This window comes from Entamoeba dispar, genomic scaffold (genome assembly GCF_000209125.1).
Source record: "Entamoeba dispar SAW760 scf_1105229459009 genomic scaffold, whole genome shotgun sequence".
Taxonomy (NCBI): domain Eukaryota; phylum Evosea; order Mastigamoebida; family Endamoebidae; genus Entamoeba; species Entamoeba dispar.
Genome location: NW_001853478.1, coordinates 13,995 through 36,146, shown reverse-complemented (window position 1 = coordinate 36,146; position 22,152 = coordinate 13,995). Strand labels below are relative to the sequence as shown.

The 22,152-nt window shown below is 24.4% G+C and overlaps 9 protein-coding genes across 9 annotated transcripts, besides 31 other annotated features; 5 read left to right on the top strand and 4 right to left on the bottom strand.

Annotated features, from left to right (window-relative positions):
- Positions 1–69: 69 nt before the first annotated feature.
- On the top strand, positions 70–2,040 carry EDI_315850 (heat shock cognate 71 kDa protein, putative; the record flags this gene model as incomplete). Its single annotated transcript, XM_001735280.1, has 1 exon — positions 70–2,040. One exon carries the CDS (start codon positions 70–72, stop codon positions 2,038–2,040), a length of 1,971 nt encoding a protein of 656 aa, XP_001735332.1.
- A 20-nt stretch (positions 2,041–2,060) lies between these two features.
- Positions 2,061–2,136: a sequence feature (AT_rich).
- On the bottom strand, positions 2,127–4,557 carry EDI_315840 (uncharacterized protein; the record flags this gene model as incomplete). Its single annotated transcript, XM_001735279.1, has 2 exons — positions 2,127–4,360; positions 4,419–4,557. The coding sequence occupies 2 exons, from the start codon at positions 4,555–4,557 to the stop codon at positions 2,127–2,129; spliced, it is 2,373 nt and encodes a 790-aa protein (XP_001735331.1).
- Positions 4,558–4,572: 15 nt separating this feature from the next.
- Positions 4,573–4,623: a microsatellite.
- A 29-nt stretch (positions 4,624–4,652) lies between these two features.
- On the top strand, positions 4,653–5,916 carry EDI_315830 (Rho GTPase-activating protein, putative; the record flags this gene model as incomplete). The annotated part of the gene is made up of 4 exons (XM_001735278.1): positions 4,653–4,934; positions 4,982–5,073; positions 5,125–5,222; positions 5,273–5,916. 4 exons carry the CDS (start codon positions 4,653–4,655, stop codon positions 5,914–5,916), a joined length of 1,116 nt encoding a protein of 371 aa, XP_001735330.1.
- Positions 4,790–4,817: a sequence feature (AT_rich).
- Positions 4,940–4,963: a sequence feature (AT_rich).
- Positions 5,079–5,104: a sequence feature (AT_rich).
- Positions 5,228–5,271: a sequence feature (AT_rich).
- A 19-nt stretch (positions 5,917–5,935) lies between the features above and the next one.
- Positions 5,936–5,970: a sequence feature (AT_rich).
- Positions 5,971–5,978: 8 nt separating this feature from the next.
- Positions 5,979–7,101, bottom strand: EDI_315820 (syntaxin, putative; the record flags this gene model as incomplete). Its single annotated transcript, XM_001735277.1, has 4 exons — positions 5,979–6,092; positions 6,151–6,470; positions 6,551–6,829; positions 6,879–7,101. The coding sequence occupies 4 exons, from the start codon at positions 7,099–7,101 to the stop codon at positions 5,979–5,981; spliced, it is 936 nt and encodes a 311-aa protein (XP_001735329.1).
- Positions 6,086–6,124: a sequence feature (AT_rich).
- Positions 7,102–7,191: 90 nt separating the features above from the next.
- Positions 7,192–7,334: a sequence feature (AT_rich).
- A 544-nt stretch (positions 7,335–7,878) lies between these two features.
- EDI_315810 (uncharacterized protein) lies at positions 7,879–8,415 on the top strand (the record flags this gene model as incomplete). Its single annotated transcript, XM_001735276.1, has 1 exon — positions 7,879–8,415. One exon carries the CDS (start codon positions 7,879–7,881, stop codon positions 8,413–8,415), a length of 537 nt encoding a protein of 178 aa, XP_001735328.1.
- A 201-nt stretch (positions 8,416–8,616) lies between these two features.
- On the top strand, positions 8,617–9,693 carry EDI_315800 (mannose-1-phosphate guanylyltransferase, putative; the record flags this gene model as incomplete). Its single annotated transcript, XM_001735275.1, has 1 exon — positions 8,617–9,693. The coding sequence occupies one exon, from the start codon at positions 8,617–8,619 to the stop codon at positions 9,691–9,693; it is 1,077 nt and encodes a 358-aa protein (XP_001735327.1).
- Positions 9,689–9,796: a sequence feature (AT_rich).
- A 7-nt stretch (positions 9,797–9,803) lies between these two features.
- EDI_315790 (serine/threonine protein kinase sid1, putative) lies at positions 9,804–12,518 on the top strand (the record flags this gene model as incomplete). The annotated part of the gene is made up of 1 exon (XM_001735274.1): positions 9,804–12,518. One exon carries the CDS (start codon positions 9,804–9,806, stop codon positions 12,516–12,518), a length of 2,715 nt encoding a protein of 904 aa, XP_001735326.1.
- Positions 10,022–10,044: a sequence feature (AT_rich).
- Positions 11,063–11,108: a sequence feature (AT_rich).
- Positions 11,327–11,361: a sequence feature (AT_rich).
- Positions 11,623–11,658: a sequence feature (AT_rich).
- A 3-nt stretch (positions 12,519–12,521) lies between the features above and the next one.
- Positions 12,522–12,589: a sequence feature (AT_rich).
- EDI_315780 (ATP-dependent RNA helicase DBP6, putative) lies at positions 12,573–14,081 on the bottom strand (the record flags this gene model as incomplete). Its single annotated transcript, XM_001735273.1, has 1 exon — positions 12,573–14,081. The coding sequence occupies one exon, from the start codon at positions 14,079–14,081 to the stop codon at positions 12,573–12,575; it is 1,509 nt and encodes a 502-aa protein (XP_001735325.1).
- Positions 14,080–14,137: a sequence feature (AT_rich).
- Positions 14,138–14,834: 697 nt separating this feature from the next.
- Positions 14,835–14,871: a sequence feature (AT_rich).
- Positions 14,872–14,900: 29 nt separating this feature from the next.
- Positions 14,901–14,991: a sequence feature (AT_rich).
- Positions 14,992–15,089: a microsatellite.
- A 93-nt stretch (positions 15,090–15,182) lies between these two features.
- Positions 15,183–15,217: a sequence feature (AT_rich).
- A 46-nt stretch (positions 15,218–15,263) lies between these two features.
- Positions 15,264–15,362: a microsatellite.
- Positions 15,363–15,570: 208 nt separating this feature from the next.
- Positions 15,571–15,744: a microsatellite.
- A 24-nt stretch (positions 15,745–15,768) lies between these two features.
- Positions 15,769–15,807: a sequence feature (AT_rich).
- Positions 15,808–16,274: 467 nt separating this feature from the next.
- Positions 16,275–16,304: a sequence feature (AT_rich).
- Positions 16,305–16,341: 37 nt separating this feature from the next.
- Positions 16,342–16,472: a repeat region.
- Positions 16,373–18,102: a repeat region.
- Positions 18,103–18,161: a sequence feature (AT_rich).
- Positions 18,162–18,178: 17 nt separating this feature from the next.
- Positions 18,179–18,311: a repeat region.
- Positions 18,287–20,619: a repeat region.
- Positions 20,620–21,053: 434 nt separating this feature from the next.
- Positions 21,054–21,076: a sequence feature (AT_rich).
- Positions 21,077–21,113: 37 nt separating this feature from the next.
- Positions 21,114–22,136, bottom strand: EDI_315770 (uncharacterized protein; the record flags this gene model as incomplete). Its single annotated transcript, XM_001735272.1, has 1 exon — positions 21,114–22,136. The coding sequence occupies one exon, from the start codon at positions 22,134–22,136 to the stop codon at positions 21,114–21,116; it is 1,023 nt and encodes a 340-aa protein (XP_001735324.1).
- Positions 22,137–22,142: 6 nt separating this feature from the next.
- Positions 22,143–22,152: part of a sequence feature (AT_rich) that runs on past the window's edge.

The following is a 22,152-nucleotide window of genomic DNA, read 5'->3' as shown; positions in this document are numbered from 1 at the left end:
GTGTTGCTGAATAGTGAAATACAATCAACACCAAATATAAACCGAATCAAGTACTGGTTAAATCATTAAATGAGTAAATACACAGGACCAGCCGTTGGTATTGATTTAGGTACTACATATTCATGTGTAGGTATCTGGCAAAACGATAGAGTTGAAATTATTGCTAATGATCAAGGAAATAGAACAACACCATCATATGTTGCATTCACTGATACAGAAAGACTTATTGGAGATGCAGCAAAGAATCAAATTGCAATGAATGTTAAGAACACTGTTTTTGATGCAAAGAGATTAATCGGAAGAAGATTTAGTGATCCAGCAATTCAAAATGATATGAAACATTGGTCATTTAAAGTCATTGATGATGGACATGATAAACCAATAATTGAAGTAGAATATAAAGGAGAAGTTAAGAAATTTACACCAGAAGAAATATCATCAATGGTATTAACTAAAATGAAAGAAACAGCAGAATCATTTGTAGGAAAAGAAGTAAAGAATGCAGTTATTACATGTCCAGCATATTTCAATGATTCACAAAGACAAGCTACTAAAGATGCAGGAACAATTGCAGGAATGAATGTAATGAGAATTATCAATGAACCAACAGCAGCAGCTATTGCATATGGACTTGATAAAAAGAGTGATAGAGAAAAGAACGTTCTTATTTTCGATCTTGGAGGAGGAACATTTGATGTATCATTACTTGCTATTGACGATGGTGTCTTTGAAGTTAAAGCAACTAATGGAGATACACATCTTGGAGGAGAAGATTTTGATAATAGACTTGTTAATCATTTTATTGCTGAATTCAAGAGAAAATATAAGAAAGATATTAGTGGAAATGCACGAGCAGTTAGAAGATTAAGAACAGCATGTGAAAGAGCAAAAAGAACATTATCAAGTGCTGCTACAGCAAACATTGAAGTTGACCAATTATATGAAGGAATTGATTTTTATACATCTATTACAAGAGCTAGATTTGAAGAATTAAATATTGATTTATTTAAATCAACTATTGGACCAGTTGAAAGAGTCTTACAAGATGCTAAATTAGATAAAGGATCAATTGATGATGTTGTCTTAATTGGTGGAAGTACAAGAATTCCAAAGGTAGTTCAATTATTACAAGACTTCTTTAATGGAAAAGAACCAAATAAAAGTATTAATCCAGATGAAGCAGTTGCATATGGAGCAGCAGTACAAGCAGCTATATTAACAGGAACAGGAGGAAAAGCAACAGAAGATGTATTATTACTTGATGTTGCACCACTTACACTCGGTATTGAAACAGCAGGAGGAGTTATGACAGCATTGATTCCAAGAAATTCAACAATTCCAGCAAAGAAATCACAAGTATTCTCTACATATGCAGATAATCAACCAGGAGTATTAATTCAAGTATTTGAAGGGGAAGCATCAATGACAGCTCACTGTAACTTACTTGGAAAATTTGAATTAACAGGAATACCACCAGCACCACGAGGAGTTCCACAAATAGAAGTTACATTTGATATTGATGCAAATGGTATTTTGAATGTTTCAGCAGAAGATAAGACAACAGGAAAGAAGAATAAAATTACTATTACAAATGATAAAGGCAGATTAAGTAAAGAACAAATTGACAAGATGGTAGCAGAAGCTGAAAAGTTCAAGGCAGAAGATGATAAGATGAAACAAAGAGTTGAAGCTAAGAACAAGTTAGAGAATTTCTGTTATTCAGTTAAGAACACTCTTAGTGAACAATTTGCTGATAAGATTGCTGCAGATGATAAGACCACTATTGAGAATATTGTTAAAGAAACTCTTGATTGGATTGATGCTAACCAAAATGCTTCCACTGAAGAATATGAAAACAAGATGAAGGAAGTTGAAGGAAAAGTCCAACCAATCTTCACTAAGCTTTATCAACAAGCTGGAGCTGCTGGTGGAATGCCAGGAGGAATGCCAAATGGATTCCCAGGTGCTGGAGCTGCTCCACAAGGTAATGCCCAACCAAAGTCAAGTGGAAAAGGACCAACTATTGAAGAAGTTGATTAAATGAGTTAAATGGTTTTATCAATTTTTGTTTTTTTTTTTATTTAATTTAAATTTTTTTAATAAAGAAAAAAATGTCAAATAATAAATTATTTTAAAGAGTCGAAGGCAGCATTGGTTAATTTTCTTATGTTACTGTCAGGATGTTTGATAAGTTGGTCCAAAGTATTTTTAATTTCTGAGCAAGTTTTGATTCCACAAGAACTACCAACAAAGAATTGAAGTCCTATTTTAATGAAATAAGTATTGGTTTGTGTTAACAAACAGAGAATGATTTGGTTTATTTTTGTATTCCAATCATTTTGTAAGAACAATAAATTCTCTTTAGTAAGTAGTTTTTCCATTGAATAGTGCCAGTTTATCTTTCTTTGTTCTTCTGTTTGGTCAAAGGTATCAACTTGTGATTGAACGAAGCTCATTAAGTCACCAATAAATATTCCCCAAAACTTAGCTTCTCTTAATGACACAACAGAAGCTATACCAAAGAAATTATCAATGCACTTATCAATTAATAAAAATCCATTGACATACATTACATTCTTTTCTATCATTGTTTCAATTATTTTAGCTGTAATCAATGCTTCTTTTCCACTTATATTTACTCTTTTAAAAATACATTCTTTGAAAAACCAATCTACTCTCATTCTCATTGCCTCTATGCAATGTTGTACATTAAATTCTTTTCTTTTAGTAATTTGTGTTCTAATAACACTAAAATGTTCTAGATTTACTTTCTCTTTTTTTTCAAGTTTACTTATTGCAACTGAAAGTTGTTTTTTTAATTCTTCTTCTTTTACCCCTTTCCTTTGATCACATTCATATTGTAATTTTTTTATAACTTCAAGTTCTGTTGGTTCTAATCCTAATATATCATTATCAATACTAAAAAAATGTTCCCAAACAACTATTCTTTCATTATTTTCAAATTCATCAACTCCTTGTTGTTTTTCCATGATTGGTTTGATACCTTTCTTCATACCTTTCTTTTCAAGTCTTCTTATAATTTCCCACATGATTTCTGGTTTCATCTTTCTACAATATTTCTTTATATCCTCAAAGATTGTTTGTTCATTCTTTTCATTTAACAAATCTAATCCTTTAATCAACTTTCTTTCTATTTTACTCCAACGATCATACCAATCATCTTTTTCATATTTCATTCTTTCAATTTCCATCACACCAATCAATTCAATAAGAATTTTTTCTTGTACAAAATTATTGACCCATCTAGATCTTTCACATAAGCGTATAACTTCACTTAATATATGATAAACCCATTCTCCAAACCCATTCTGTTCAAATATAACTTTAATCCATTTAAATGTATCTTCATCAAATTCACACATTCCTCCAAGATAAGAAAATAAAACCATTTCAATATTTCTTCCTTTTTCAATTTCATTTCCACATCTTTCTGAAAACATTTTTGCAACTTCACTTTCATTAGTATCAAATCGTTTTTTTCGTTCTAAATTTTCAATGATTTCATTATTTAATTCATGAAATCGTTTACAAACAATTGAATTCATTAAACCAATTTCCCATTTATCTATCTTTGAAACAACTTTTACTATAGTAGTAGTAAAATTAGGATATGCCATAATAGTTTCTAAAAAATAATTTATAACTTCCTTTGGTCCACAATGTAACACTTTTTCCATTTCTTGTTGTTGTTCTTCTGAAGCTTCAGCACCTATCTTCTTAAAAATACGTCTTATCATTAATTCAGTATTTTCAATTGGTGATTCTGGTAATTGGTCAAATAATTCTATCCTATTTTTTATTGATAATTTACAAACCATATCATCAAATAAATGTGTTGAGATTGGAGTACTACTTTTTCTATTAAGTTCACCAAATTGACAGTAAGCAATATATAATTTAAAGAAAATTTCTATGAATCTAGACTCATTGAGACTATTAAAAAATTCTGTTGAACAATGAACATAAGGTAATTTATTAATTAAAGACATACATTGTCTTGGTTTATCTTTAAGTAATAAACAAGTTTGTTCTCTTGAAAGTGGTTTATTTTCAAGTAACTCTAAGATGAGATTATTCTTATCAAATGATTGTAAGATTATTGGAACAACTGCTTCTGAAGGATAATAAGAAATAACTTCATTGTCATAATCATAAAGTTTTATTAACATATTAATGTTTTGATTAAGTTCATCATTAGTAAATAATAATGGTAATAATACTACTGAAAGATGAAGTGAATGTAATAATTCATTAGACTTTTCAGAAGAAATAGTTTTACATTCATTTAAATAAAGTAATACAATCTTCATCATATCTAAATAATTTTTATTAGACATAACTATATATTAATAAGTGTTATCAAAATTATTACATAACTATGAAATTTAATTACAAACATGTAATTTTATGAATTGGAATGGAAATTATTTGGTCAATAGTGTCTGTCTTTGAGTTATCAATGGAACTACACTCTTCCATTTTTTTTGTGATTTCTTTTTCAAAAGGACTAAGTCCATTAATTTCACACTCCTCCATTCCTTCTAATCGGGGTTTCTTAGTTTTTTTCTTTCCTTTTTAGTTTTTTTTTTATTAATTTTTTTTAGTAAAAGAAAATGAACTTGTAATAATTAATGGGAAAAGTTTTTGGTGTATTACTCGAAAATGTGCCAACATGTAATGGTGTTCCATATCCTGTCTATGAACTTATTAGTTATCTAACCGAAAAGCAATCCCGAATAGAAGCTGAAGGAATATTTAGAATATCTGGAAAATTAAATGATATTAATATTATAAAAGCAAAGTATGATAATGGAGAATCAGTTGATTTGTCTAAATATGATATCCACACAGTGGCAGCTGTTTTAAAGGCATTTTTTAGAGAATTACCAGATTCATTAGTTACTCATGAAAATGTTTGTTTTAAATATTTTATTATTTATTAGTTAGACCCATTCTTTAGACTGATATGATAATTGCTACAGTTCAAATGGATGATAAATTCTATCCAACAAAAATTAAAAATATTCAAAACATATTAACATTTCTTCCAGAGTTTGTATTTTATATATTAAATTATTAAAATCCTTACTCATCTTCCTTTAGTATATATTATGAAACTTTAAAATTATTAATTCATTATCTTAGATTAATTGCTGATGCATCTTCAATCAATAAAATGAATGTATCAAATATTTCTGTCAGTTTGTTTTTAATATTTAATTTGAATAATAATAATTTTCTAATTTTTTAGTTTTTGGTGTAAACATATTTACTGGTATTGATGTTGTTAATTTACTTTCTTCAAACAATAGTGCATGTTTTGCTTGTACTAGATTTTTGATTGAAAATTATAAAGAGGTCTTTGATATTGTTCATGATAACTCCTTTAAAACAATGCAACTCCCTCAAACCCATGAACCAGAAAAAAAATTCCTTTCTATTCCAAGAAAATCCTCTATTCCACAACCCAAACAATCTCCTTCTCAACTTCCTAATACTTCTAATACTAATTCAGCTCGAGTCCCAAAACATCCCCTTCCACCTCTCCCTAAACAACGAATATTATTTGGACAACCAGTTCAACAAAAACCATCATCATCTACACAACCTATCTCTATTTCTCCAAGTCATTCACCAAATACAACTCAAACCTTAGGACCTTTACCTTCAAAACCACCACTTCCTGTAAAACCAATTCACAATGATAATACTATTACTCCAACACCTCAACTAATACATCGACCTCTCCCTCAAACCCCTTCACCAAACCATTCTCAACATCATCAACCAATTTCAACTAAATCAGAGACTTCAGTTGGAAGGTCTTTGCCTCCTATTCCTCAAAAAAGATCAGGAATAGTTACACAACATACTTCTTATCCACAAATATTGTAGAAATAAATTTTCTTTATGGTTTTATTTTTATTTTAATATAACAAAATATAAAAACAAATTAGTTATACAAGTGCAAATTCTGCTGATTTAATAATAATTGGAAGAAGTATACTTCCTACAACAATAAGAAATATTACAACAATAAGACAAATACAAATTAAAATAGACCATTTTTTCTATAAAATTATTTATAACTTTATTATTTATACAACAAGAATAAAAAAAAAAACAAACAAAACGATTTGGTTTTCTGATTCTTTGTGCTTTCTTAATATTAACTAATGCTTCTGTAGTATACTCTTTTGCTTGTTCACAGTTATCACAAATATTATTAATCATTTCACTTTGCATTTCAACTAATATTGCAGCATCAACAAATGTTTGAGCCAATTCATCAATACCTCTTATGATAGTTATGATTTCGTCATGTTTTGATTTAACATATGCCAAAGTATTAATGGATTGTGTTTTATTAATATGTTTTGAAGGTTCTTTCTTTAGTTTCATTTGATGAAGAAATCTCTTTCCTTCTTTAACACTTAATGTTTGAAGTTCTGGAGGAAGATTGTTTGTACCAACTAATAATTAGTTTTAATAAAATTAAAACCACATAAAAATTTTACAATATGCAAACTAAGTTTTACCTGTTTCTGGTAATTCTTTATTAATCCTTCTTTAATTTTTTCTTGAAGTGTTCTAGATTTTTTCATTGTTACGACAAATTTCATAGAAAGGAAAGATATTTGATTTTCTCGAATTCTCAATTCACTCTCTCCCACTTGGTGAATTGGATTTGATTCAATATCTCTTTTAATATTATCATTTTCTTGTTTAAATTCTTCTAATTCTTTTTCTATTCTTAATGCATCTGAGCATATTTTTTGAATTAATAATTTTAATTCTTCACAATCATCTTTTATAATGAATTTATTGCATTACAAATAAAATAAAAAGAAACAAACTTCTAACATCTGACACTTTCATTTGTTTTATTATTCGTTCATATTTAATTTTCATTAACTCATTATTATCTTCAATACTCATAAGTTGATGCTTAATTTCTTCAACTTTAGAAAGAAATTTCATAAGTCCAAATGGAAGTTGTTCAGTTTGGTCTTCAACAATAATCCCCGTTAATTCATCCTTTTGGCTGACTTTATCATTTGTGTCAGTACTATTATTCATATGTACTACTTTTTTGTTTTTTCTGTTCTTATTTCTATCTGTTTCGTTTAATAAAAATCTGTTTATCAAAACCAAAAAAAAGTCACTAACTTAAATTTAAAGTATATAATTGTAATATTTTTTGAAGATAAAATTTAATTTAAATTCTTATCTCTTCTTAATATATCTAAAATAGGATTGATAATAAGTTTATTTTTCTTAAATAATTTAAATTAACTATAAAATTTAAATATCAGAAAATATTTCGATTGAAATTTTGTTTTTCATTATGTCATGAAGAAATAACACTCAATATTCAAAATCTAGAATTTAACGGTTAAATGAAAATAGCCCCAAATATCAGTTAATTATAAAGTTATGATTTGAGTTAATCAATAAAACTACATTTTATATACTTAAAATGGTTTCATAAAAAATAATAATACTTTTGTGTTGTTTTAGGTTATGAACTAAACACTTTCTATATCTAAGCAATATACGGTTCTCATTATTCTTATTGAATAAGCGATGCCATAGGACAATTTTTTGAAACAAAAAAAAGAAACTAAACTTAAAAAGAAATTTAGACTTGTTGTTGACAATGAATAACTCAATGAGTAGGGCTTTATCGCGGTCTAAAAAAGCTCTTTCAGATGCACTTCTTGTTTATTTTATATTGAAAGAAGGTGGACAAATGACATTTTTCCGTCAAAACAAAGTAATTATGCATTAAAAGTGTTAGTAGGAAGAAATCTTACTATTTCAAACCAACATTACGAATCTGATTCTTTCACTAAAATGTCAACATTATTATGTTTTAACCTTCAACCCCATGTGAATAAAGCAAAATTAAAGAAAGAAAGAAGTATCAAGATAGATAAGTCAATGGTCAGTATTTATAATGAAGAAGAATTACATTTAAAAGCAATAGAACAAAGTGTTAAGTCATCGCAAATTAATGAATGTCGCAATAGAGAAGCGTCATTTTCAAACGCATTAGCATGGTTATTAATTGACCGAGGGTATTCTCTTCAACTAGGAATAACTACAATTAAAGAATCTTTAAAAGTAATTCATTTTTACGTTTGGGACTCAATTATTACTCCAAGTGGACATGAAATAACTATTAAAGAAGAAGAGAATAATCTTCGAGAATTAATACTTAAAGTACAAAGTAAATATAGTGGACTTTCTTCTAATGTTGTAACTCTTGCAAATTTACAAATTTCTCTTAGTGCCTTTCGCTCTCCTCTTTCTATGTTTATTCCATCGAATCCAAAGATATTTTCTATTCTCAATTCATTTAGGTATCCCTGTCAACCTTTTGATTCTTAGCTTTATTTTTCATCAGTTTAGAAAAAAAATTCTATTATATTGGTGGATATGTGTATATTATTATTACTAATTTAATTCCTTTTTATTATGAATTCTTTTTTTTTTGCGAAAAACTAAGAAAATTAGTTTTGGTATTTCAGTATGTATATAAAAATAGAATATTTATTAACTAGATATTGATTTTATAGATCTTTAGTTTCAATGGAACACCGTTATTGTGTAATTATGGCAGGAGGGGTTGGTGCTCGTTTTTGGCCCCTTTCAAGAGAAAGTAAACCAAAACAATTCTTAGATATCATGCATGTTGGAAGAACTTTTATTCAGATGACATTTGATAGATTGTCATCTATTATTCCTGTAAAAAATTTTATTGTTGTTACATCAATTCAATACCGGGAATTAGTTCAAGAACAATTACCAGAAATTCCAGTAGAAAATATTCTTTGTGAACCATATAGAAGAAATACTGCACCTTGTGTTGCTTATGCAAGTCATTGGATATATTCACGTGATCCAGAAGGAGTAATGATAGTTGCACCAAGTGATCATTTAATAACAAATGTAAAAAAGTTTATAAACGTTGTAAATGAAGCATTTTCTTTTATTGAAAAGCATCCAAACAAATTAATGACTTTAGGTATGACACCAACAAGACCTGAAACAGGATATGGTTATATTAATTATAACAATAACCAATTTATTGAAGGAAGTATTAGTGAAGTATTTAAATTTGTTGAAAAACCATCTATAGATAAAGCACTTGAATATCTTGCTTCAGGTAATTATGCTTGGAATGCAGGTATTTTCTTATGGACTGCAAAAACAATAATTAATCAACTTAAACAATTTGCTCCAACAGTTGAACAATTTTTTGAAGATATTAAAGACAAATTTAATACTTCTGATGAAGTTTCTTCAGTTAATAATGCATATGAAAAATGTTCTAGTATTTCTATTGATTATGCTGTAATGGAAAAAAGTAATGATGTGACAGTAATTTGTTCTGAATTTGGATGGTCTGATGTTGGTACTTGGGGATCATTACATACTTTACAACAAAAAGATGAACAGCAAAATGTTTCTGATGGAAGTGAGTTGTATAATTGTCATAATTGTATTATTCATAAAAATTCAAATAAATACGTTGTTGTAGAAGGATTAAACGACTATATTATTGCAGATACTGATGATGCTTTATTAATTTGTTCTCTTAAAAATGAACAAAAAATTAGGGATTTTGTTTCTGATGCAAAGAAAAAAAATGCTGGAGTAGTTTAATTAAATTAACTCTTAAATTTTCTTATTAAATTTATGTTTTTATTATTTTTTGTTTTTATTTAAAAAAAAATTAAAAGAATTAAAAGATAATAAAAAAAATATTGTCATTCATGTCAAATGTACCAATATCATTAAATAACTTAACACCTTCTACAAGAAAATCACATAGAAAAATGATTAGTGTAAATACAAGAAAAACAACTTATATGGATATTGATGGTAATTGGACTGGTGAAAATGTATTTGAAAAAATATCTCTTATAGGGGCAGGAGGATTTGGAGAAGTTTGGAAAGTTAGACATAAGTCAATGAGATTTATTTCTGCTGCAAAAATTATTAAATTAAATAAATCATCAAGTGAATCAATTCAAAAAGAAATTATTACATTTAAACAAATGAAACACCCTAATATATTAAGTTATTTAGGAACGTATACAGAAAAAGATAATGTTTGGATTATTATGGAACTTTGTAATGCTGGTAGTTTAAAAGATATTATTAAAACATTAAATGCACCTTTACCTGAACAAGCAATTGCTTGTATTATTAAAGGAGTTGTTAATGGATTAGAAGCATTACACAATGCAAATATTATTCATTTAGATATTAAACCAGCAAATATATTAATTAGTGATGATTGTGAAATTAAACTTACTGATTTTGGTATTAGTAAACATGTAAATGATTTATGTGAAGATAAATGGTATGGATCAGCACCATATATGGCACCTGAAGTTGTTTTTAAGAAACCATTTACTACAAAAAGTGATATTTGGTCATTAGGAATTACTATATTAGAATTAAGAGAAAGAAAACCACCATATGAAGATTTAACTACAATGAGAATACTTGAATTAATTAAAAAACATCCACCACCTACTTTTAAAAATAAAGAGGAAAATAGTGAAGAGATAATGAATTTTGTTGCATTATGTCTTATTAAAAATAGTAGACAAAGAGCAACAATAAATCAACTTAAAAGACATAAATTTTTAACACAAGTTGAAGATAACCAACCAGTATTAAATCTTTGTGTTTCAGTTTATCAAGCTAAATATCATTTAATACCTCAAATTGAAATATTACCTGATAATAAATTTGCTATTAAATATTTAGATAAAGACGATATAAGTAAAACACAAGTACGTTCATTTTATTCTACAACAATAAAACAACAAAACCAAACAGATGTTATTGGAACATATCCTGATAATACTTTAGTTGGAACAACAGAATGTTTACCTGAAAATACAGAATTAATTAATGAACAATTTAAAGCAATTGAAAAATTAAAAAATGATATTCAAATTCTTAATGAAAAAGTATTAAGTTTAGAAGAAAATACTACTTTAAATATAAAAGAAACTACTAAAAAAAAAATAAAAGAAATTGATAATTATAAAACATTAATTAATGGATGGACAAAAGAAGTAGTTGAAAATATGGTTAATACAGCTATCGATGAAAAATTAAAAGAAATATATGGTTCAACACTTGAAAGTACTGATGGAGATGTTTCTCCTTGTGGAGTATTTGTACCAATAAAAAGTATTGAATCAACAGAATCATCAAGAGAAGTGTCCAGAGAGAATTCACCTCATTTAGAAGATCTTAATCCAAGAATACCTAGACCAAATAAAAAAGATTTAAAAAAGAATTTTAATTTAAGTGTTAAAATTCCAAAAGAAATTATAAGTCCAAGAAAGAAAACATTAAAAAAAGATGAAAATTCATTAAGTTTAAATTCTATTGACAAAGAACTTATTTCATTAAAAAGTAAAACAAAAAAGAGTATTACTTTAAGTGGACCAACAAATAAATTTAATTCTTTTGAAAGTAAATCATTAAAAAAAAGAAATGTTAATAGTAGTAAAGAAACAGATATTAAACCTTTACAAAAACAATTAGACAAAAGTGATACCTCGGATGAAAAAATAAAATTATTTAATAATGAAATTAATAAAACTTCACCTAAAATGTCTTGTTGTGATAATACTCCTCTTCACATCTCCAGTATTAAATTTGAAAAAAAATCAGAAAGTCCTACAACAAATTCTTCTTTAAATAATTCTTTAAATACTCAGTTTAAAAAACAAACTGGTTTAAATGTAAATGTTACTACTTCTCCTCTTGATATTAATCATTCTAAAATTAATGAATTAGAACCTAATTTTTCTAATCATATTTTAATAAATCCAAAAACTCCTAACGTTACTTCAACTCCTTTAGTTAAACCAAATTTTAATGTTCTCCCTTTACAACAAACTAAACAACTACCACTAAATTCATCAACTCAATCAAACTCAACTATATTACCTGATAAAGTACACACAACAAATTCTCCACAATCAACTATTATTCAAAGAGGAATTTCATCTCCACATTCATCTCGTAAAGAATCGCTTCGAAAATTTCCAATGAAACAAAAAAGATTTTCAAAACAATCTTCTAAAATTCTTCATGGACAACTTACATCAACAACAAAATCTTTTTTAGACCCAGAATTAGAAAATAAAGTTATGGGATTATTAAGGTTTGAACTTAGTAAAGCTAAAAGTGCTGTTTGTGAAATGGTTCCTTGTCACTTTGAAATTTTAAGAACCGAATTAATTGATGAAATTGAAAGAAGAAGTAAAGTTTATAACTTTAATAATACTATTAGTGAAGGTGTTCCAATGAAAATAACTGATTTAGAAAATAAAGTTAATAATTTAGATGCTAAAATTATTGATGTTAATATTCATTTATCACAATTCAAAAACGAACTTCCTTTAATAATTACTCAATTTAAAAATGAAGTTCTTGATGCTTTTATGAAATTGTAATTCATTTTTATTATTCTTTTTTTTTATTTTTAAAAACAAAAAAAATCAATTAATTTAAATATGTTTTTTTTGTTTTTCAGGTTGAAGAGTAGAAGGATTTTCTTCTAATAATTTTGTTATTTTATTATATGATTTTGTTAAAGATTCTTCAACTATAACTGGAACTTTATGAAGCTCATTATTCATTTTCTTTAAATAACTCTTTAAATTTCCAACTTCATTTGTTAATACTATTGTATGACAAATACCTTCATTTCCAGCTCTTCCAGTTCTTCCAGCTCTATGAACATATAATTGTGTTGAAACTGGACAATCAAAATTAATAACAGTTTTAAGTCTTTTAATATCAATACCACGTGACATTAAATCAGTGGTAACAAATACATCAATTGAATCATTTTCTACTTTTTTAATTACTTTTAATTTTTCTTTTTGTTTCATTGATGAAATAATACATCCAATTTCTTTTTTATTTTTTCCAATAAATTCTGCCATTTCTTGAATTAATCTAAATAACACAAAAGCAGTATTATTACTATTACAAAATATAATACTTTTTCCTGATGTTTTAAGTAATTCTAATACAACAAGATCTTTTTCTACAGGAAGAACCGGTGTATATCTATTTTCAATTGTTGATGGTAGTACATATTTTGTTTGTGTTATTTCATTAATGTCTCTAACAAATGAATCATCAAATGTTAATAATAATGGTTTATTCATTTGTAATTGTTTAAATGCTTTAGGAGATGATGATAATGTAGCACTAAATAATAATGATCTAAATTGATTTGTGCTTGATGAAAATACATTTAAACTTTTTCCAGTTTTAATATCAACCATATATTGTGGAGAAATGTATTGTTTTTTTATCATATTTAATAATGGAAATAATGCAGGAATCGTTAACAATTTATCAGTTTCATCATAAATTAAATATTTTAACCATTTTAAATCAAGTGTTGATTTAGATAAATGATTTAATAATCTAATTGGAGTGGTTACAATAACATGGCTATTACATGATGTTTCTTTTTCAATACTAGATTCTCCCAAAGATGTTAAATTACAATTTATTGTTTTTAATAAAGGTTTCATAACATTTGATACTTGAAGTACTAAAGGAAGAGTTGGAATTAATACAACTGTCTGGATATGATTGAATAATGGGTTAATTAATTTTAATAATGGTAAAGTATATGCTAACGTTTTTCCACTTCCTGTTGGGGCACGAACAGCAATATCAGTATCAGTAGTAAAAATAAATTGTTGGACAATTTTTTGCATTGGATAAAGTTCTTTTATCCCATTTATTTCTAATATTTTTGTAATTTCATCGGTAAATTCATTGTTAATGACTGTTACTTGCTTTCCTGAAACTTCTTTTTCCCAATGAAATTCTTGTGTACCTTTTTCATTCATTTCAATTTCAGCTGAGTTATAAAATTGTTTTTTCGTTGTTTCTCTTTCATGTTTTTTTATTTGGTTTTTGTGTTTTTCATGTACTTTTTGAAGTGAAAAGTGATCACTTTTTTGTTGTTTATGATGAGAAGGATTTTGCATTATATTTTATTATTTTTTTAAGATATTTTAAATTTATAGTTTTTTTATTATTTATTGAACTATCAGATATATTAAATGATATTGATATTAATTCAATCAAAATATTTCACACTTTATACATGGATGATTTAAAAATCATGCGTGATTTGAAGAAAGTAATGGAAGTATCCCATCAAAATATTATTGGTTTAGTTAAATGAATATGGATGGAAGTAATCATTAAAAAATGTTGAATAATTAGAAAATGAAATATTACAATCAATGATAACATGATTGAAATAATAATTGTAGATGACTCCAATTCATACAAATATCATTGTGTCTTCCAATATGAGAAGAATGATGATGTAAAATATGTATTAATAAAATAGAAAATGATATGATAGATAAAATAGATATCATCAATAAATTGAATGAAAGTAACAGAAATTACATCAATACAATTAATATTGAAGTCATCAATATTTTTAGAAGTGCTGCATCTATGATCCATTGACCAATCAATAAATTAGATAAAATTGATCTGTATATTATAAAGAAGATGCAAGATGCAAATATCCATTCTAAACATTAAGTAAAGACTATATATTAATAAAGATAAATTATGAGATTGATTAGTGTCATTAAGAGATGAATATGAAATAGAAATAATAAGAACAATAATGTATTATGAATGGAAATAATAAAATAGAGAAATGATGAAAATGAATAAGAAATGAATTTTGAAGAGATTTTAAAAACATGTGAGAAGAGAATTAATAAAAATGAAATTAATGAAATATATTTTATTGTCATAAAATAAGAATGAACCATCTACAGTATTAAAATATTTAAATAATAAAGTTAGTGAAATACATATTAATAAATTGAAATGAAATAATGTAAGTATTCATTTAATAAAATATTTTAAAAATGAAATGAATGATATGAAATTAACAAATAGAATAATGATGAATATTAATATAGAATGAAATGATTATAATTAATTAAAATTAATGCAACAAAATGGTACATTTGCATTGATTAAGAATGCATTATTTACATAAAATAATAAATTAAAGTGGTGTAGTATTTATAATGATAAAATATCAACAAATGAACATATATTATTAAATTATATTATAAATAAAAATATACAAATTGATAAACATGAATTAATAAGAGAATATATCTGGAGATGTGATAAATTAAAATATAAAATAAATATAATGAATGAAAATGAAATGGAAAAGAAAACAAGAGAGAATAAAATGAAATTAATATTAAATAAAAATGAAATAAGTAAATTCCAATGAAGAATTGAAAATAATGAAGTGTTCATTGTATTGAACTAAGAAATAGTTAATAAAAGTGAACATTTCATAAAATATCAGATATTTATATAGAAGATAAAACAAATATAAATAATAAGTGATACAATAATATGTAATAAGAAGATAATTCTAGCATTTACTAACAAACTTGAAATGTATAAATTTCACCATTTCAAAATAATACAAATTATTAAACTAAAATGAAAATAATTCCAGTAGTAATAAAAAATAAATTGATTATTTAATAAAGAGTCAGTAAGAATGTTAAAAGACATAGTAATTATGAACATGAAATAATTAATAAAATAATAAAATCATATAAATATATAATGATATACAATATATAATAAACAAGACTCGAAAGATGGTGAAGGATATAATTTTAAATAAATAAAATAAAAATCAATATAATACCACTGATATTTCATTTAGTAATTTTTCTATAATATTTTTGTTTTGTTCTTTTAATTCATCTATTCTTATTATTTCTTTTTCAATCAAATAATACGTTATTTATCTCTATCATTTTTAGTGTTTCTGAATGAAACGGAGAGTTAACACCTTATTTTTTTTTTCTTTACGTATGAAAAATAACTGAATAATCAAGAAGATAAATTTGATTTATTCTTTCAATTAAAAAAAGAATATTTTGAGTTAAGGAGTAACAGAATAAATATAAAAAAGAAAATTAAAAGAAATACGGATAAGTATAACAGAATTAAATATTCTAATGATAAATAAAGAACAATTAACAGTATCATCAAATAATAAGATGTTATAATAATATCATTCACTTATTTAAGTGGTTATTCGATGATATTTCTATGCAATAAATTAACACATTTTTAAAATAATCAAATTGGTATAAATTCAGTAATAGTATTATAGTATATTTTAATATAAAAATTATGAATTGTATAAACCAATAAATAATGAAATAAGAGAATATAAAGAAGAATATAATAATAAAATAAGATATATTCATTCTTATTTTATATTAGATGATATTTTATTATTTTATATTTGTTTATATTGTTTGTTTATATTTTATTATTATTATTATTTATTGTTGTTTATCTTATATCATTTATTTATTATATGTTGTATTGATATTTAACAATGTTAATATGAAATGAATAATAATGAATAAATATAAAATAAGAATAAAATGATATAAGAATATGACATAAATAATAAAATAAGAAATATATAATAGATATAAAGATAAAAGAAGAAGAATAAAATAAATAAATATAAAATAATATAAATAAAATAAAAAATAAATAAAAAAGAATAAAATAAATATTTTATTATATTTTTATTTATCTTTTATTCTTATTTCTTTTTATTATTTATTAAATTAACACATTGAATATGATTATTTGAAATAAAATAAAACAAGAATGAAATATGTCCATTTTTATATTCACTATTTCATTCATTGATAGATGAAATGTTCATATTCATTTATTAATTTTATTTTATATTCTTTTTTAGTTTTTATATTTCAAATAAATAATAATGAATAAAAATCATTTCATTTCAATTACAATAATTCGTTGTGGTGTGAAATATTCTGGATCTTGTTTTCCACAAAGTGCACCTTCAATTCCTTTATATTCATATGAACATTGATTACAACCTGATCTTGTTTTATAATTTTCTTTCCAAACATAAATATCACATATCCAAATTCAAACAATGATCATCTGATTGGTTAAATAACCAAAGTGCATATTGTGGATTATTAATATCAAATTTCATCATTACTTGTATTCTTCTTTTTGATTTTAATGAAAATAAAAATGATTTTGAATCATTTATATAATTATCAACTTTATCAATTTTCTCATTAACATATCCTCCAAATTTATTTCCATTTATACCTTCAATAATAATTATTATATGTTCTTTATTTATTATTCTTTGATCAAATACTGATGTATGCCTATTCCAATTATCATTATCTGAATCAAATAGTACATTAGATATTTTTCTTGAAGTCAATTCTTCTAGTTGCTGTATCTGTTCTTGTCTCTTTCTTCTTTCTCTTCTTCATCTCAAAATAATCACTATAATATGTGTCTCATTCTTTTTTCTTTTTGTTAAATTCTTGTGTGACTTTATCTTTTTCTTCTGGGGTTCTGAATAGTTTGTTTTTCATGACCATTTCTTCAATTGAAATGATTTTATTGATTATTTCATTCCGTGTTTTACTTAGTATTTCAGAATCTGAATTACATTCTTCTATTATTTTGTTCATTTGACTCTTTATTATTTCTATTTTATTTATTGTTTCTTGACTTTTTTCTATTACTAGTTTTCTTCTTCTTTCTGTTTCATCAATCCTATCAAATATTCCTTCTCCTCTTTTAATAGCTTCTGAATATGTTTCATCTGGTTTTATTTCAAATATTTCATTTTTAATACTTCCTAAATAATAATGATAATGTTTATTAATATCAACAATTGATTGTTGAATATTTAGAATTGTTTCTACTTCTTCTTTAAAGAAATGAGTGTTCTTGTTTATTAACTCATCCATTTTAATTTAATGAATATCAAATTAAAATCAGATGATTAAATAATTAAATATACTTTTATAAAACATTATTTTATTTATTATTTTATCATTTTAATAAATGTTATTTCATTTTTATTGTTTTAAATAACAATAATATATAATAAAATTAATAATAAAATAATAATATTTAATATTATTGTTATTTATCTATAATTAGTTTATTTTTTATTTTATTTTATTTATCACTTTTACTTTGAACTCCATCATAGAAGGAAAAGTAGAGTGTAATCCAATAATAAAAAACATCAATATGAAAAATAATACTATTGATATTGATGATGAATATCTTAATATTATCATCATTCAAGTTAAATAAATGAAAATAAATTAAATCATAGTTTAGAATGAAAGATACAGAAATTATGATAATATCATCATATTGGATGATTTAATTTTAATTATGATGAAAATAAATAACTAGAAATCACCAGATATTGATATTATTTATTTATATTAATTGAAGAGAATATCATCATCAAGAGAATATATTTTAATATATTTAATGAATAGTTAAATTTCAATGAAATCATCAAATTAAATATGGTAAATTAAAGAATAATATTCATCAACAAATGAAGTGATATGAATGATGTTATTAATTAACATCATATCAATTGTATAATGTAATTATGAAAGTATTTACCTCAATATTAAAAGATAATATTTATAATAGAATTAATATGATTAATGAATCATTTAAAATTAATAAAAATTAATTATGATGTAAATTATAATCTCTTGATGATAAATTATGAATAATTATATATTAAATCAACAGAAATTAGATAAATATAAAAAATATATAAATTCATATTATGATATTAATAAATTATATGAATCAATAAATCATGAATAAGTAATATAAATATTAAAATAATTTAATATAGAATGAATCAACATAAATAATATATAAAATATGATGAATATAATGAATAGAATCATATAATATAAATATAATGAATATAAATGATATATTAAAATGATTAATTTTACATTATAATTTAATATCATCTCTATCATCATCAAAATGAATATAATTTATCAATCATTAAACAGAAATTCAATAATATAAGTCATACATTATATAATGAATAAATGAGAATAATCAACAAATAAATTAAATAAATAATTAGTTGAATAAAGAAATGAAAGAAAATAAAACAAGAAATAAATAATATTAATCAAATATCATCTTAAAATGAAAATATCACAATAAATGAAATAGATGAAATGTATAAATATTTAAATATATGATAATCAGATGAAATTAATGATATATTCAACTATAAAATCATCAAATAAAAGATAATAATGAAAATTGAAGAAATAAATAGTGAAGAAAGTAGTAATAAATATTACAATAACTAACAATGAAATAAACAATATCTTCAGATATTCAACATCAGTAATAAAATTGAATGTAACTTAGATAGAATGGAAATTGAAATAATAAAATAAATAATAAATACAAAATATATTAGTTTTGTTAATTCTAAATACAATCTATATATCAATATAAATGAAATAATGATAATAAACATGAATAATGAATAAGTTAATGAAATAATTAGAATAGTAATGTATTATTGTACAAGAATGAAATAATAAATAATATATTAGATAGATGATATTCAAAGAAATGAATAATGAATAGAATTAAAAAATAATAAAACATAAAATCAAAGAAATAGAAATAAAATAAATAATAAAAGAAAAGATTGAAAATAAAAATAAATAATAATAAAAATAAATAAAATAATGATAAACAAATACATCAATAAATTGAAATTAAATAATTAGATATTTTAGAATATTGATTGAATCAAAATTTATAGATAAAACTACTACAAACAATGCATGGAAGTCCATCAATATAAAGAAAAATTCATTTCTCCATTTAAATAAAATACAAGATGGGATAATATTCAATATGTACAGAAAAGATAAAATATTAAAAATGAATAAAATACTCAACACTTTGTAAATACAAGATATCAACAATAGAACACATTCTACTATCTTGTATTTGTCATAAGAAATCATAAAATGAGAAACATGACCATATTTGTATTATCATATTAAATAATAAGAAAATACACAGGAAATAATCAATATAAGAAATCAACATATGAAATAATATTCTAATACAACGACATCACTATGATATTGAATAAACAAATAATATTAAAAATGAATGATAATATCATAAAATACCATATATATATATATATGTAATAAATAAAAAGATAAAAATGATCTATTATTTGATATGAATATTATTAAAGATCATAATATTAATGGAACCGATTTGAAGAAAAGAAACAAGTATAAAGAAATGAAGAATATGATATTAAAATAGAGAAATTAAAAGATATCAAAAAAATACAGTATTAATTTCAATAAATTAAATAATAAATGCTGAAAGTATTAAATTAATTAAAGAATTAAAAAATGAAATTATCATCATAAAAGAAGTTAAAAACCTTGTAATTAAAAACATGATGGACGTCATTGAACATGGTTTCTACCACAATCAAACATATTCTGTGGAACTACTTGAAGAAGACTCATTGACAGGTTAATCTCTTCAGATCCAATAATAACAGAAACCAATTCCATTGGCAATTATTAAATATTTTTTATTCTTCATTATTCATATAAATTAACTCATTAATAAATTTGATAACTACTACTATCTTTATTTGTGATATTTAAAATCTAAATTAAATAATTTCACAATTGCTAAATAACTAAATTAATAACTGTGAAGTTTTTATGAGTGTTTATAGACATTGTCATTTTTTTATATTGACATTACCTCCTTCTTTATTTTCTTAACACCTAAACAATGAAAAGTTCAATTATAAACATTTGTTAATGATTTGATTAAGGGTTGTAATATAGATAATAAATAAAGTTCTATTTATTTTCAACACTAAGTTAAACAGATGAAAGAATTATATACAAGAATAGTAAATGTAAAACGTTGAAAATATAAAGCCAAAAAACCTGCCAAAAGATCTCACCTCGGAGTAAGTTATAGTGTTAATAAATATTCAATGAGTTACAACAAACAAAATATTAAATAAATTATAAATGAAAACTAGTCAAAAAAAATTTAAAATTGATTAACTGTTAATGCTTAGCAACACCTCCTTTTCTCATTGGCATGTACTTCTTCTTTTCATCAAGTTCTCTTTGAATCCACCACATTGTTCCTTGTCCACTTCCTCCAGCAGCAGCTTTTTGCTCAGCAAGATAAGCTTCAGCCTCTTCCATTTTCTTTTGTGTACTTTCAACTGCTTGTTCAGCTTCTTTAGCAGCTTCATCAGCTTTCTTTTGTGATTCTTGAGCAACAGTAGCATCATTGTCAGCCTTTTCTTTAGCTTCAGTAGCAATTTTAACAGCTTTAGCAGCTTTTCTTTGAGCAGCTTCAAGAGTAGTTTTGGCTCTTCTTAAAGGCAAATCATCTTCACTATCAAGTTTAGCTAATTCTTGGATAGCAGCGTTCTTAGCAACTAATCCAGCTGTTTCTATCTTTTTTTGAAGTGCTTTTCTTTTATCTTCTTTTGCTTGTTCTTGTGCTTTAACTTCATTTAAAGCTTTAGTAACATCATCCTCTGCTGCTTGTGCTTCTTTTTGTCTGGCAGCAGCAGCCTCAGCAGATTTTTTAGAAGCAGTAGCTTTTTCAGCAGCGGCTTCAGCAGACTTCTTAGATTCTTCAGCTTTTTTTTGACATTCTTCTAATTGTTTAGAAACCTCATCAAGTAATTTTTGAGCTTTATCTAACTCAGCAGTATTATCGCCCTGTGGGGCATTAGCTACTTTGTGCCAATCCATACCATAATAATAAGTAAGAAAATGAAGCATTCCAACTCTTTTAAAGTTTTCTACTCCAGCTTGTTTAAGTTGAGAACGCATTTCTTGAACAGTCTTTTGATTTCCAAGTTTTTCAAAGACACGGTGCATATTTAATTCATCAAGATCACATCCATTTTCGTGATTCTCAATCTCAAATTCTGAAAACATGTGAGTAAATTTCCATATTTCTTCAGCTACTGTATCTTTATGTGTTGGCCATAAAGCGTTTAACATCCAAATAGCTTGTTCTTTAAAACATTTCTTATTAAGAGCTTTGAAGGTATCTTGATCTCCCATACTTACTATTTTAAAT